Source organism: Octodon degus, unplaced genomic scaffold, assembly GCF_000260255.1.
Source record: "Octodon degus isolate 3935 unplaced genomic scaffold, OctDeg1.0 scaffold00001, whole genome shotgun sequence".
Classification (NCBI taxonomy): domain Eukaryota; kingdom Metazoa; phylum Chordata; class Mammalia; order Rodentia; family Octodontidae; genus Octodon; species Octodon degus.
This window is the reverse complement of record NW_004524577.1, coordinates 37,859,594-37,876,407: the sequence shown is the minus strand read 5'-3', so window position 1 is coordinate 37,876,407 and position 16,814 is coordinate 37,859,594. Positions and strand designations below refer to the sequence as shown.

The 16,814-nt window shown below is 35.0% G+C and overlaps 1 protein-coding gene across 6 annotated transcripts in view; it reads left to right on the top strand.

Annotated features, from left to right (window-relative positions):
* Positions 1 to 16,814, top strand: part of Ddx4 (DEAD-box helicase 4) — a 52,354-nt gene that overhangs the window by 26,950 nt on the left and 8,590 nt on the right. For 3 of the 6 annotated variants that reach the window (XM_023709340.1, XM_023709335.1, XM_023709339.1), the window contains exons 7-16: positions 2,480 to 2,581; positions 3,825 to 3,905; positions 4,372 to 4,419; positions 6,807 to 6,854; positions 6,961 to 7,005; positions 7,231 to 7,373; positions 7,949 to 8,101; positions 9,108 to 9,262; positions 11,454 to 11,583; positions 12,689 to 12,855. In XM_023709340.1, coding sequence (XP_023565108.1) covers positions 2,480 to 2,581; positions 3,825 to 3,905; positions 4,372 to 4,419; positions 6,807 to 6,854; positions 6,961 to 7,005; positions 7,231 to 7,373; positions 7,949 to 8,101; positions 9,108 to 9,262; positions 11,454 to 11,583; positions 12,689 to 12,855 — 1,072 coding nt within the window. The remainder of the gene's footprint in view (positions 1 to 2,479; positions 2,582 to 3,824; positions 3,906 to 4,371; positions 4,420 to 6,806; positions 6,855 to 6,960; positions 7,006 to 7,230; positions 7,374 to 7,948; positions 8,102 to 9,107; positions 9,263 to 11,453; positions 11,584 to 12,688; positions 12,856 to 16,814) is intronic. The other 3 variants (XM_023709350.1, XM_023709343.1, XM_023709346.1) reach the window with 2 other exon arrangements.

Here is a 16,814-nt window from a genome sequence, read left to right as displayed (position 1 = left end):
CAATGGTTAGTACATTGTGTATTGTTATTGCCAAAGTAGTTTCTCATATTACAAGATATAGGCAAGAAATAATAAGCAAAATTAGCCATTTTAATTAAGCACATTTTACTTTCTTCATGGTGGATGTTGTTCTGTTTTTGGTCCTGTTTAAGAACTCTGTGCTGCCTGTAAAGTTATGAAGGTTCTGTTTTTTAGAACCCAGGGCTTTCACAGTAAGTTGCATAACCCACACCTCTTGTAAAATTTTGAAACAGTGTCTTGCTAAGTTGTTGAGTTGCTCAGGTTAGGCTTGAACTCCAGTAATCCTGCCTTAGCCTCCCAGAGTGCTGAGAATATAGGTATGTGTTGCCATACCTGTTACTTTATTCATTTTGTATGGCTGAGTTATATTTCATTGTATGGATAGAGCTATACCACATTGTGTTTATTCTTCAACTGATAGATATTTGGGTTGTTTTCACTTTGGCTGCCACCACTAATGTTGCTATAAAAATTGTTTATACTTTGGGTTATGGTTAAGCAGTAAACCCTGAGGCATAGTATATAATAAACGTAATCATAAATTTACTCTGTATTAGTTTTCTTTTAAAAAATAGGTTTTAGGGGGCTGGGGATATAGCTCAGCAGTACAGTGCTTGCCTGGCTTGTTCAAGTCCCAAGTTTGATTCCTCACACACACACACCCCCCAAAAAAACCTCCTATAAAAACAGGCTTTAAAAGCAGGCCTTATTTACTAGAAAGTAGCATATATAGGACTTATATTGATCACTGTTTTTAGATTCTGTGGTTGCAAATGCTTAAAAAACATTTTCAGTTTATATTCTGCCTGTTTGGTAGTTAGGTTTGGAATTGACTTCTTTTTGCTTTAGGTGAAACCAGTTTTATTTGCATTAATTTCTACTGATATTTTTGGTTTTCAGTTAAATAAAAAATGAATTGCTTCTAAAAAAAGAATTGAGGCCAGGGAGATAGCTCAGTAGAATAAGTGTGTGCCTGGCAAGTGCAAGGTCCTGAGTTCAATACCCAGTACCACCAAAAAACAAAATTTTTTTTGTTAAGAAAATGAATTGCTTCTAAGGGAAAATGGAGCAATATATACCTACCTGTTATGATTCAGCTTTTTACTTCTTTCTGTAGAGTGTAAATATAAGTGTAGGATTTATTTAACCCTTCCTAGATTGCACAGATCCATCAATGTTGAGTGTGTGTCAAGTTTCGGGGTTTTAGTCAAGTGATACTTTTACTCATTGTTAGGTTTTTTTTCATAATTTTATTGATAAACAGCAATGAGACAGTTTCAAATCAAATCAGTAGGACAGTTTCAATAACTAACACACTGCATATATTCTTCTTAGTGGTTAACTGCTGTACAAGATGTAGACTTGAGATCCTATTTACAAACACTATTAGAACAAATCATTCTATTCATTAAGAGAATGTAACTATATATCTATCCTAACCACTTTGAATACACAGATACAAAATGGACATTCATCGGTATACCCTATTTTTTCTAAGTTCCGTTATTGAATGTTATAGGTGTGTAAACTCAGCAAAATATTCTAAAAGAGTCCAGTAGCCCATAATAGCATTGGGTCTTCTGTTTAACTGGCAATGTCAGAAATTATTGACCTGAGTCCCCCACAGCTCAACATAACAGCATGTCATTGTTGGTTTCGATTTTCAAAACCACCATTGTGTGTTTCTTATTATAGACATATCTATTCATATTGGCAAAGTAGAAGATTTGTAGATGAGTTGTAGCTCTTCCTTTTGGTAGCTCTCTGTTAACATGTTAGTTATTGGGCCATGATGGTGGTGATGGGGACAAGGATGCCAGGCAACTTTGATTTGAATTCAGTCAGTCTTGCTGGCTTGAACCACTAGTCGTACATGCACGACTGTCCCATTGAGTGGCCCGTATTGCCTCTTTGGGGATCTTTGATTATAGTAATGCTAATGTTGATTTAGCAGACCAAATATCCTATTACAGTTCCTTAAAGAAAATATTACAGTGGCATAAAAAGTTTAATACAGCTATTTTGTGGTACAGCAGTTGTAAATATGTGTTATATATACTAACAGTGGAATATTTGTAAGATTTCCTTGTTAATGTTTCTTGACTGTTCATGAATATGTTTCATTTAAGTCAATGAAGTAAATTTGTTATAATAATTGGTATGAATACTTTTAATAGACGTAGGCAGCAATATATTCAGATTCAAGCAACTAACTGGACTCCATTTATTTTATTTTATTAAAAGTGATCAGATTTGTTTGTACAAGCTGCCTAGAGGGGACAGTCATGCATATACCACTGGTGGTTCAACCCAGTGGTGCTGTGTTAATGCCTTCTACAGTATTGGCTTATAGCCACTGAATTGTGAAAAATGCAAATTAAATTGGTTACCATGTCCCCAAGATATCTTTGTTGTTATTGCTCTGTGTTGTTCTTGTCTGTGTGTTTTAATATTACAGGCTACCAAGATGGAAATGATGCAGAAGCTTCAGGGCCATCCAGAAGAGGTGGACGAGGTGGTTTCCGAGGTTGCCGTGGAGGATTTGGTGCAGGAAGAGCAAGTTAGTAGTGCATTGCAAGGGGTGTAGTTCATCTGTTCAGAAGAAAGTGATTTTTTGAAAAACATTGCATAAAGTTGTGAAGATTAAATTTATTAGTACAGTGGCTGATACAAACGAATCATTCACCTTGTGTAAAACATTTTAGGCATATAATTATGTATTTGTTAAGTTGGAATATATGAACGTTTCCCACCAATTTGTGTGACTCTGCTTTTAGTATTGCATATGGTTAAGTGCAATACTGTAGAGCCTTTGGTAATAGGCTGACTTTATGAATAGGTAGTCTTATATATGGCTGTACACCTCAGTCTTCTTTCACCAGGGTGGTGTTCTACCTTAAATTCCACCAGCCATCATTCTTAGAGCTTAATGAAGTATTGTCTTCAGAAATCACTGTTGAAATGTGTGTACCTCTTAGGGCAGATTTAGTGGTTTTAGATGCTAAAAACATCAGTACATTTGTAATGATTACTAAATGCATAATGAGTTAGTAAACTTCATTTTTACAAAGTGGTGGGACCTACAGGGTTCTGTGGAGCTCTGGTTAGGTTAGATTTGGCAGGAGCACAGGGGTGGTGTTCTGGGTAGTAAACAGTGTGATGCAAGGTTAAGTTTCTGGGATCAGCAACAGAGCTACTACAGGGAGAACATTTTTCTTTCTTTCTTCTTTTTTTTTTTGCGGTATGGGGATTGCACTCAGGAACTTGTGCTTGTCAGGCAGGTGCTTATTCTACTGAGCTATCTCCCCAGCTTCAGAACATTTATTTTGCTTATGTCATAGTTTGGCATAGTATTGGCTCTAACTTATCTTATAAAATAGTGTGAAATTGGTAATTGAAATGTGTAATATATAGAGAAGTACTTTGTGTGATTCTTAGAAAAGTATTCATTATGATTCTTGCTAAACCATTGTACCCAATATCTTTTTTTTTTTTTTTTGGCGGAACCAGGGATGTACCCAGTATCTTTTAATTTCTTTTTTTTTTTTTTTTTTTTGTGTGTGTGTGTGTGTGTGTGTGTGTGTGTGTCCAGCTCAGCCCACCAGGGGGCGGGGCTGGCTGACATGTGGTGCTGGGGGATTGAACTGCGGCCCCTGTGCTTTGCTAAGCTTGTTCTAAGTAGGTGCTTTAGACCACTGAGCCATCTCACCAGCCCATCTTTTAATTTCTGACACTGTTACTTTACTGAATAATGAGAAACTTCTTAAAATTAATATAATTTAATTTTATTTCTCCAAATAAAGGCAATGAATGTGACCATGATGATGGGGTGCAGCGTGTTGGTGGCCTTTTTAGTTCTAAAAGAACAGCAGTGAGTGGTACAGGTGAGAAATGAGACTTAATAATGAATATTACTCATGCATGTTTTTAGCACTAGGATTAATAAACTTAATATTTATTTAAACATGCAATGGTGGTTAATGACTTACTTGCTTATTAGGCCTGTAGGAAAAAATACATGGGTAGTTTTGTATGTATACAATTTATGTATTGTGAAATACTTTCATGTTTTCTGTCAATTAATTTGAGGTATGAATTACACTTTTAAGTGGAAGAAGGAAAATGAAGCTTAACGCTCAAAGAAAGCTTTCTTAGAATAAAATGATTTGAGAAAAAAATGAAGTAGAATGCAGATATTGATGAAAAATGTTCAGTAGAGATAAGATTTAAATGTGCAGTGAAAGAACTAGGGATACTGAGTAATTACTTTATATTAATAAAAATAGTTGTATGGTTCATGTGCTTGAGATTAGTGTTTTCTCTAAATATTTTGCAAACAATGCTGTGCAGGTAATGGTGACCCTTACCACAGCAGAAGTGGCAGTGGACGTGGGCGAGGTAAGTTCTTAATTGGTTTGTGATTCTTGTTAAAGCCAGGTTGCCACGGAGGATTTGGTGCAGGAGGATCAAGTTAGTAGTGCATTGTAAGGGGTGTAGTTCATCTGTTCAGAAGAAAGTGATTTTTTAGAAAACCTGTCACATAAAATTGTGAAGATTGTTTATTAGCACAGTGGCTGATACAAATGAATCATTCACATTGTATAAGACATTTTAGGCATATAATTATATGTTTGTTAAGTTGGAATGTATGAACTTTTTCCAGAAGTTTGTGTGACTCTGCTTTTAGTATTGCATATGGACAAGTGTTGTAGAGTCTTTGGTAATAGACTGATTTTATAAATAGATAAAAGGCTAAATATATCAAAGGCTAAATATATATTCAGTTTAAAAATATATCTTTGTAAACTGAATTTAACTTTGAAGTTAGGTAACTGTTACTCTGTTTATAAACTCTGAGTAGTGTAAATTTACATAGCAAGTATTGAAAATAATATCCTGATTATTTCCCTTTTAAAACAACATTTTCAGCAAGAGTTACATACTATAGCTGTTTTGGTGAATACATGCATGAGAGTGTTTACTGAGTCCTCACTGAGTCTTCACTTATACTAAATAAAAACTGAACCCACCTAAAATTCACCAGCAAATAACTTTAATGCAACTATAAAGTGGGATACTCTGCAGATGTTAAGTGTTGAGATATATTTATATGTATAGATTGTGAAAAATGCTTTTCTTAGGATAATTATTTGCTGTGTCTAGGGGAAAAGTTCAATATATGTGATTTTATTAATATTCAGGTATATAAAAGTTAAAATGCTTTCCATTAAAACTTGTTTGATGCTTTTAGATTATAATTCTGAGAGTGATGACATCACTTTCTCTTTTATTGGATGCTTTAATACAGTAAAAGTTTTTTTAAATATTACCTAAATCTTAGATCTGGAGGTATGGCTCAGTGATAGAATACTTGTATACTGTGTCCAATGCCCTTAGTTTGATTTCCAGTATCACAATAAAATAAAGTTGCAAGCTAGTTAAGTCAAATATTCCATTAATAAATTTTAGAAGTAGCATTTCAAGACGTGTGGACACAAAATGAGGAAATTATTGAGAATTCATGTGTAAAAGAGTTGTATCTGATTAACTTTTCTATCTAGTATAGTAATAGTACCTAAAAGTGGCATAGTAGGTCATTAGTTACGTAATGATCTAAAAATGTAGCTATAGAGTTAGCTTTTTGAGTACTCGTATTAAAGAAACGTGCCTCTTGTCTGAATAAGAACCTAGAATACTTCCAAGACAAGGAGAAGCAGGGTGGCCAGCTTCAACATAAAGACAAATTATTTCTCTTCTGCCTTTTTGTTCTGTCTAGGCCCTTAGCAAATTTAGTATTGCTTGCGCATGTTTGTGGGGGGAATCTTTCTGATTGTCCACTGACTGATATGTCAGTATTTTCTGAAAATGTTCTCATGGATGTAAGCAGAAATGATGTTGGTGGTTATTTGTGTATCCCTTACTATAGTCAAGTTGACCCTTGAAATGAAGCTAGCATCACAGCTAGCATCTGAGAGCATAGGTTTAGAGTGGGTTCCCACCATTCTTGCTGAAAGATTAATTTGGTCTAAATTGTACAAATGCTTGATCTATGCTGAATACTTGCTTGCTTCCCTGGAGTCTAGAATTTTGTTTAGGATATGTGCTAAACAGCAGGTACCTATGTTATTAGCCCATAGTGAAAACTCTGGCACTTTCTGATGCAGATGACATTTAACTTACATTTCCACAACCCTAACTCCAGGAAGATGAAACTCTTGGCAGTTTGCACCTAGTTTTTTCTCTGGGATTTTCTGCATGTTCTTCTCCTTATTGGTGATTTAGTTCCCTGTTCTTCCACTGTGTTGTATCATAGCCATGAATATGACTATATTGTGAATCTTACGAGTTCTTTCAAGGAATCGTTGACCTAAGACCATTGGTGACCTTCAACGCCACCAACCCATGTCATTTCTTTACTAATTAAAGATATAGGAGCTTAAGAAAGACACAGTCATGTAGAATAGTGTCATTTGCCATAAATCATCACTTTTATACTAAGAAAACTAAAAATACTACAAAACTCTATTCTTTGTGTTTGTAGTACTAGGAATTGATCCCAGGGCCTTGTATTTACTAAACAAGTGCTCTACCACAGAGCTGTGTACCTCAAATCCCTAAGATTCTGTTTATTTTATTTTAACTTATCATCTAACATATTATTTGCAAGAAGGGACTTTAACATTTCCTATCCATTTTGAGAATGTTCTTCTTTGAAGACAACCAGTGAAAATGATGACACACACACAGCTCTGTATCTTGACTGTCACTATGAATTTCTTTAATAGGTGGTTACAAAGGTTTAAATGAAGAAGTAATAACAGGCTCTGGAAAGAGTAAGTTTGACTTTAATGCATTGGACTTTTTAGGAAAAATTTGTTTCTTTTACCCCATCAGTTTAAAAACAAAACAAAAAAACCCCATCTTTGTTTGATCTTTAAGATTCTTGGAAGTCAGAAGCTGAAGGAGAAGCTGGTGATATTCAAGGTACATTGATCCTATGATCCAGATGAGTGTATATTGAATTAATTAGAAATACAAAAATCTTTAAAGGCAGAGTTGATTACATTTTTAATTTTTAAAGGTTTGAGCAGTGAACACATTAGTTGTAATCAACGCAGACTTCTGTATGTAAAACTTGAGTTTGTCAGTGTCTTGTTGTAGTTTTTCTTCTAGTATGTATAAGTATAAATTGTTTTTGCTTGTTCCAAGGGCCAAAAGTGACCTACATACCTCCACCTCCACCAGAGGATGAGGACTCCATCTTTGCACATTATCAGACAGGCATAAACTTTGACAAATATGACACTATTCTTGTAGAAGTATCTGGACATGATGTGCCACCAGCAATTCTTGTCAGTATATTGTTTCTCTTTTGATATGTAGCAGACTTTCCTTTAAAAATACTTGATATATTAAGTTTATGTCAACCCATTTATTTGTAGTATTTGATGGGAAGTTTTAGTTTTTGGAAATTACAATTGATTGTTATGTGCTAGATTTTATTCCAATTCCCAATACCAAAATGGACACCTTATTTAAATTTACTAAAAAAAGATTTTTTCTTAGAGATTCAAGATGTTTACATTCTAAGTATGTGAGAAAAATGTGTCTTAGGAGTGTATTTTCTAAGAGTGAGGGGAGCTTTCTGTCTCATCTTAGTAATTATAATGAGTCTTTGTTACTGATGAGAGTTTTTAATATCACAGGATTTGAAGGGGCAAAAATGTTTCTACTGTCTATTGGAAATACTTCTGATTCTGTCAACTCATAATAAACAAGGCCCTAGATATTTATTTTTGACTAGGGTTTATTGGTAACGCTAGTGTAAGGTGGAATAAAAAAAATTTGAAACTAGCTCAGATAGATGTTTATAAAGTGATATACATACAATATATGGAATTTAATCATTACTTTTTTCTGTTTTCAGACTTTTGAGGAAGCTAATCTCTGTCAGACACTTAATAATAATATTGCTAAAGCTGGCTACACTAAACTTACTCCTGTGCAGAAATACAGTATTCCTATTATACTAGCAGGACGAGATATGATGGCTTGTGCTCAAACAGGATCTGGAAAGACTGTAAGTAATTTTTCTAAATATATTTGTTTCTTCCTATGTAGTTTGACTCATTGGATAGAAGTCTTACAATTTCAGTAAGCTGTCATAAATATTCATGTTTTTGCTCCTAGTTTTTTGTTTTATTGGGGTTTGTGTGCTGTTAGGTTTTTTAAAACTATTTCTAGAATAGTGTTATATTGATGGGTGATTAACTTGTTTCTGAGCATATTCAACTCTTTCTGCTATATAACAGTTATCTAAAATAAAAATGATTGAAAAATAAAAGCACCGAAGGTTATAAAATGTTAAGAGAGGAGAAAGTTTATATAATATAGTCAATAAAATTTTTGAGTTTCAAGATGAGAAATACATGTATGAATTGTGTAAGGCCCTGAGCTATCTGGCTTGCCCTCCATTTTAGTCTTAATCAATCTCCATATGATAGTTGAGGGGAAATAGATTAATTTTATAACATAGAAACTGTTGAGAGACTTAAATATGCTCTAAGGTTATATTTTATGTAAGAGTTGTACCTGCCTAGGTGAGAAAAACATAGCACAGCATTTCACTTGCCTGATGTAACTTCAGTAGGTATAAACCTCCAAATAATAACTTCCAAATTTTGTTCTACCTGTAATAATTTTTACTTCCGAAGGACTCATTTAGAATAATTTTTAAATGCAGTAATTTGCATCAAATTATAGCTATATTTTCCTCCATAATAAGTTAATGTTGAGTTATTTAGAATACATGAGCATGCTTGTTTTCTTAAAAGGCTGAAAAGTATTTTGATGGAGTACAACTTAAGTGTTTCCTAATTTTATCAAGCATTTTATGTTGTATATTATAAGCATAAAGACTTAAATGTTAACTTGTTTTAAGTAAAAAATTGTTTTAATTTCTCAACTTAACTATACCAGCAAGATGGAAGAAGAATCTTAAAGGCTGTAGAGGCATGAGGAATAGCTTTCCAATGGACAAGAGTGATTGCAGTATAAATGTATAAATTAGACCATTTAACTTTTAGGCGGCTTTTCTCTTGCCAATTTTGGCCCACATGATGCGTGATGGAATAACTGCCAGTCGCTTTAAAGAATTACAGGAACCAGAGTGTATTATTGTAGCCCCAACTCGAGAATTGATCAACCAGATTTATTTGGAAGCCAGAAAGTTTTCTTATGGGTCAGTATATTTGAATTCCATTTGAGAGAGTATTTTCTTGTTTTGGGAACAGCTCAGTGATAATGGACTCATATAATTTTTAGCATTACTTGAAGTAATTTTTCTTAATTTCATTTATAGAATCTTGTATTTTTAAAAGAAATATGCTTATTAAAATTAGATAATGTGGACAGCCATGAGAATATTGGTATACTTTTGTAGTTTTAAATTAAAACTTGGAGTATTCTAATTAGTCTTTTACATAGTAAGTTTTATAATCTAGGAAATGACTTCTGCATAAATGGACCTAATTTTTAATGATTTAAAAATTGTATATATACATTTCTTATTTTTTGTGGTATTGGAGAGTAAACTGAGAGCTTCCCACATTTTATTTAAGACATTTAACATTTTATTTATTTAGGTATTGGTACTGGGAATCAAACTCAGGACCTTGCACTTGCCAGACAGGCACTTGTGCCACTGAGCTACATCCTCAGCCCCAATTAACTTTCAAACTTAGACCTATTTAAGTAGGACTATAATGAACATATTGCCAAATGCAGTTTTTTTTTTCCCTAATGAAACAAGGTCTTGCTGTGTTGCCTAGCTGACCTTGTGACGTTGAACTCTTGGACTCAAGCAGTCATCTTATCTCAGCCTCCCTAATTATTAAGACTGCCTCCTGTGTGTGCTGCTGTGCTACCTTGCCAGGCTAATTTTTCTGCTTAAGTATTTCTGTAAAGTAATTTTTTGAAATCAATTTTAATATTAAAGAGTATGAATTTTTTTTTCAACAAATAACTCAGTGCATATATTCTTCTTAGTGGTTAATTGCTGTACAAGATGCGGACTTGAGATGATATTTACAAACACCATTAGAACAAATCATTCTATTCATTAAGAGAATGCAACTATATATCTATCCTAACCACTTTGAATACACAGATACAAAATGGACATTCATCTGTATAAGGAGTATGAATTTTTAAAGCTTGCGCTAATGTACATTTCTACCAGCACTGTATGAGAAGTCTGGTTCCACTACACCCTTTGGCAACGTTTGGTATTTTAGTTAACCTTTTGATACCTATCAAATCATCTTAAGAGGTAGTAGCTTAAACAGTAGATAATCACTTTGTCAGTTTCCAGGAGTTAAGAGTTGGGAATACATGTAAAATATATTTAAGTCACCTAGTTCTCAAGTAGTAAATAATAAGCATTTAAGATAGTGAACTTACTTAATAAAACATAGTTTTTCCCCCTATACTCTGGATTTCTTTTTCTGGCTCTTTGATTTACCTCTTCAGTTTCTGTTAACAGTTTCATATATATCTTTTCAGAAATAGTATGAGTCCACTTTAATCCTCCAAGAAGTGGTAGCATACTTATCTGTTAGCATCTTTAAAACTTGGTATTTCAAAAGCTAACAGCGTAGGGGCTGGGGAGATGGCTCAGTGGAATAAGCGCTTCCCTGGCAAGCGCAAGGGCCTGAGTTCAATCCCTGGTTCTGAAAAAAAAAAAAAAAAAAGCTAACAGTGTATGTTGGAGGTAATGTTTAATCTAGATCCATAGCCCTTTGAATGAATATACTGTATGCCTTCGAATGTGCATACTGTAATGTAAATCTTTTCTTATGCACACTTAGCTGTCAGACTCTTTATATTGAAAATAATGTTGGCAATGAATGGTACTAAATACTCATCTCTGACCATTTGTGGGAACATAGCTGAACAATTAATTTCTAGATGTGAATTTAGTGGGAAAAGGATACATTTCTGTTTATAGAACAGAAATTTTAGAGTTTGTGTCAGAGTTCTGATTCACTTACACCTAGCTAACGGTATTATTGTACCATGTTGTGTAGTGTTTTCCTTTGTGATCCTTTTTAAAGTAATATTGAGCCTTCTAAAATAATTCAAAGCTTTTGTATTTTTATTGATTATCTGTTCATGTGTTTAGGTTTTGTTTTTTAAATTTGTGAAAGGAGCATAGTATTGTTTCTCATTGATTTTTGAGGAACCCTTTATCAGGTAGGTTGCGAAGTATTTTTCCTTGTTTGTCATTTAGTTTTCAGCCTTAACCTTTCTACTTCTTCCTAGGCAGAATGTGTTTCTTTGGTAGTTTACTGTTCTGTATGGATTTCTGGTGTGTGTTATAAACAAATGCCTAATTTCAGAGAACTAGAAAATGACATTTTTCTTGTCAATAGGACTTGTGTAAGAGCTGTTGTCATATATGGAGGAACACAGCTGGGACATTCAATCCGACAGATAGTACAAGGCTGTAATGTATTATGTGCTACTCCTGGAAGATTGATGGATATCATAAGTAAAGAAAAGGTAGGACTTAGAGGGATAACTAAGTTGCGAGATGGATCATTTCTGACAGGGGGAAGGGATGGAGTAGTGTAAAGTATGTTTACTAGAGTACTATTTATATTTTAGATTCCATCAATATCCTCCATCAATATCCTTCAATTAGTTTCCATGTAATTCTTAAGGTAATCCTATAGATCATAGTATTTTGTACTTTATACAAACTCTTTGAGATTGTATCATTTGTCTAAAATCCCTCACATAGCACTTGTAAGTGATAGTTAGAATTGGGATTTTCTGAAAGTAGGAGAAAAAGGACTGCAGATAAAGGGAGAAAAAGGGTGTGAGACAGGTAGAAGTTGGGGTTGGTCATGTTCAACACAGTATATATGCATGTATGGACATGCTGTCATGAAACCTATTAATTTACACAAGTACTATGTGCCAGTAAAAGGTTGAAGAAAAAGAGCAACCTGGGTCTGATTCTAGAATACATGTCCTATACTCTATTATACTGGGAGAGAAATGAAGGAAGTGCTTTTAGCTAGTTTCATATCTATCTTGGTGAAATACTTTCTTGCAAGACACCCTTGCGACATCAGTAATTTTGTCTCCTGTTTAGTGCTGTGTATTTACTTAAGAATTCACATACCTGGACATAACGGTATGCACCTGTAATCCCAGTACTCTTGAGACAGAATTAGGAGTTTGAGCCCAGCTTGGGCACTTACAGACTTACGGAGACCCAATCTAAAAAAAAAGGATTGGGGATATAGTTAAGTGTGAAGGCCTTAGATTCAAACCTCAGTACCATAACTAATAAGTAAATAATTTGCAGATCAAATTATCAGTGCTTTGCCTTCACTTTGATAAACATTATCTGGTTTTGTAAATGCTCTTTTAAAAATGGAGTTACTTAAAACATGCTCTTTCTGCACAAAGGCACTTTTCTGAGATTATTAAAAGTGTGTAGAAGCTGGGCATGGTAGCATGTGTCTATAATCTCAGATTAAATCATTTTATGCATTGGTTTCTAGTCTGAAAATATTTTAGCAGTTGGAATTGTGGAGAATATTATTTTTCAATATAGATTAATACATATTTTCTGTTCTTACCCTTGAAAATATAGATTGGTCTCAAGCAAGTCAAATATTTAGTTTTGGATGAAGCAGATCGGATGTTGGATATGGGTTTTGGGCCAGAAATGAAGAAGTTAATTTCTTGCCCAGGAATGCCAACAAAAGAACAACGTCAGACACTTTTATTCAGTGCAACTTTTCCAGAAGAAATTCAAAGGCAATATTTTTATTTTTAAAATAAGTTCATTATATATGTAAATGTCCTATGGAAATAGAAGCAGTGTAAATAATCTTGTGTATTTGAGATTTGAGTATTTTTAAAAATTTTTACACAGGTAATTTAAAAAGTAGGTTGTTACTAAAAAGCTTACTACATTTTTTATTGTTTCTTACCCTTGTTTCTGGCTTTTCATTAGCATCACATTCTGTTTAGTGTGTGTGTGTGTATTGTAGCATAGCACCTATCTAGGCCTTAATAAATGCTTAGTAAATGAAGTTATTATGCCCTAGTTTCCAACCTAAATATATAGAATTTGGGAATGTTGGACTCTTGGTAGAATATTCGTATACAGGTATCAATTATTGTCCAATATTTGAGGGTGATGCTATATACTACATAAGCTGCTGAATTCAGAAATTAGGGTGATTCATCCCTGTTATATGGCAACTTCCTAGCAATTGCTTCTTTGCTTGACACAGGGAGTCCTTAAGTATGTAAGCAACAGCATTCACTTATAATTTGGTAGGATTACAGATTCCCAAGTGGATTATAGGCGATGAATTATAGATACTTTTGCATCTCTGGCTTCCATACTCATTTACCATGTAGAGATTTTGGAGTCAAAGATTTGCTGTGTCCTGCAGGACAATACCCTTTCCTCATTAAAAAGTTGCCTCCACACTGGCCTATGAGCTGGTCTTTCCATAGACTAGTCCACTGTTTTCTCAGGCTGGCAATTTCTAGGTGGTGCACGGTGCATGACGACCTGTGGATTTTAGGGTTATAGGTCTTTTTTTGCTGTATAGTTAGTCTTTTGGCTCATAAAATGTCATGTAGATCCCTTGCTAGTGTGTCAGCACACTGCATATCCTGGGATACTGGTTCTGGCTGTGGTTTTACTATGCTCAAAATTTGTGAAATAAGAGGTTTTTTTTTTTTTTTTTTTTTTTTTTGCAGAACCGGGGATTGAACTCAGATCCTTGCGTTTGCCAGTCAAGTGCTTATCCTACTGAGCCATCTCCCTGGCCCCATAAAAGTTTTTTATTGGAGGAAATCTAAAAGCATTGGATCAAGTTGGCAATATTTTTTTCTTAGTGGTGCATAAAATTTAATGATTGGATCATATCTTAAATTTGAAATGGTGTATTTGTATTCCTACCATTATCTTTGTTTACTATGCAGTAGATAATTACCTCTTAATTAGCAGGTAATACTATTCATGCCTGTCTCTTTTTGGATTTACCTACAATAGGAAAGTATTTGGATGTTTGCCACCCAAAATGACTAATGTGTATTACTTCCAGTCAGTATTATTTGTTGGAGATCTTTTTTATAAGACATTTATTAGCCTTGGAGATATGTGATAAAATAATATTACCTGATGGAATTATGTACATTCTTAATTCCTGATTCATCACAGTTACCAGTTACCCACTGTTATGCCCAAAGGGTTTCTCTCTCTCTCTCTCTCTCTCTCTCTCTTTTTTTTTTTTAGGTATTTAGGACAGGGTCTATAGGTTCTCACTACATAGGTCGAACTTGTAGTGATTCTCCTGTTTTCAGCCCCCCAAGCTCTGGGATTACAGGCATGTGCCACCATACCCAGTCTCAATCACAGTTTCAGTGTGCCTCGGGGGCAGGGCTGGCATGGCACAGCACGCCAGGGATTGAACCCCTGAAGCTGCACTCTGCCTAAGCAGGCACTGTAGTCTGCTGAGCTATCTGGTCGGCCCCAAGTATTTTCCTTATTTTGCATATTCCCTGCACCACTGTAGCATTGATTTCCTTGGCCTGCTCTTCTCTACATGTTCATGTTCTCCAGAATTTCATTTTTAACTCTTTAAGAAAGATTTCCTCTTAATTGAGTAAGGTATTTGGCAAGCTCACAGAGGTTATAGGGAATATGATATTAGACAAGTAAATGATTAGTGAACTACAAAAGACATGAAAAGATGAGTTCAACAAAATGACTCAGACATCAGTGATCAGCACAGAAAAGAATGTGAGTCCATAAAAGGCTCCAAGTAGAAATTTATGACAGTTCTACCAAAAGTATAGGCAGGGCTGGGGAGGTAGCTCAGTGGTCTAAGTGCCTGCCTGGCAAGTGCAAGGACTGGAGTCTGGCCTGCCTGGCAAGTGCAAGGACTGGAGTCTGATCTCTGGTACCACATGCCATGTGGCCCTGGCAGCGTGTGATGCCAGTCCTGAAAACAGGCTTGGTGTTCATGTGGAATAATTCTGATGTACAGGTTTTAGTTTCCTCCCATTTCATGCCCACAGATCAGCTTTGGGGGAGTTGGGAGTTTTTAGAGTATTTTATTGACCTCTCGTCTCATGTTTCTGCTTTTATGTGTTGAGGCTTGTGGGTTGATGTAGTGTGGGAAGCTTTGTTTTCTATGTGGAGACCTCTTTTATTAATATCTCCTTTTTGTTGGTGTGGTATCTTCTTGGCATGGCTAACTATTGGCCTTTGCCTAAGTCCCAGAATCCAACCACCATAATTGACTTGGGAAGTGAGTTTGCTGTGTATTTGGCGTGGTTCTCATTTTTTTTTTTTTTTAGGAATGGGTCACAGTACATTCATGTCCCCAACATGGTTCAAATACTGGCATCCCAAGAAAATTAATGGGAACAGCTATATCACCTTCGATATAATAATAAAGCCATCATCGATTATAGTGTCAAACTGCCTAAGTATTGACAAACTCTAAGGACCAATAATATACCACCCATAACTATAGACAAGAGATCTATAGTTAATAGTATGAACATGAAGGGAAACCAAATATTAACCTACTAATGTATGGTAAATACTAAATAAAAGACCTTTAATTCTACTAGCAATAGAACAGAGTTCAACAGCAGTAGTATAATATTAACCAGCAATCTAGACATTCATAGAGTTCACTAGTTACACTAGTAAATGTAGAGCACATGCAGAACTGGAGAAGGAAAAAAGCAAAATTTAAAAATCAGTGGACTATGAGAGGAGAGAAAAGTATGTGTGGGGATTCATATTTAAGAGTAAAAGGTAATTAATAGTATTAGAGAACAGTTGCAAGAAGAAGGAAGTAATAAAAAGATAAACAGGAAATAAAGACAAGAAAAGAAGAACGACAAAAAATTAAAGAGGAAAACCAAAAAGGAGGAAAAACCTTGCAGTGCTCCAAAAATCCAGTAAGGGAAAGACATAACAACAACAAAATAGAAAAAATCAAGATTGAGACAAAAAATTCCTGCATTTTTGGATGAGTGGTTTCTTTCCAAGATTTGTGATCCTATCCATCCAGTCCTGTTTTTCTGTGCCTGGCTTTAGGGCCTATGGGTTTTTGTGTTGCCCTCCCTGCACCTTCTATCTGTTCCCCTACACTGTGGTTATGGTACAAGCCAAGACAGGTCTTTGCTCCTTTTGGTAGATGGGAATGTGTGATCAAGCCTCTGGACTCTGCTTGACACAGGGCAGGGATCCAGTGCTGTTGGACCTACTGTCTGCAGTCTTTGGTTCTGGTTGCTTCCTTCTCTTGCTGGGCATTTTGCTTGTCTAGAATCAGGTCAGCCTGTTAGTCCTCATCTCTGCTGCCTCCTACCATGGGGAAGCAAAAATGTGGAGCAGCTTGGAGTTGGTAGCTGATCTTGCTTTTTATCAGGGGTGTGGCTGTGCTACGTGGGTCTGATTGTGGTGTTTAGAGGGATGCTGCTCCTAGGGCTTGGGCCTGCTTGCTGTGGTGGGGAGAGGTATTTCTAGTCTAGTTTGTGCCTGCTTCTACATTTGTTCTTATTTAAAAATTTCTAGTTTATGTACTTGATATTTATTTTAGTTTATACTTTTTATTTTTTCCATAATTTTATTGAGAAACAAACAGCAGTGAGACAGTTTCAAACCAAATTGGTAGGACAGTTTCAATAATTAACATATTGCATACATTCTTCCTAGTGGTTAATTGCTGTACAAGATG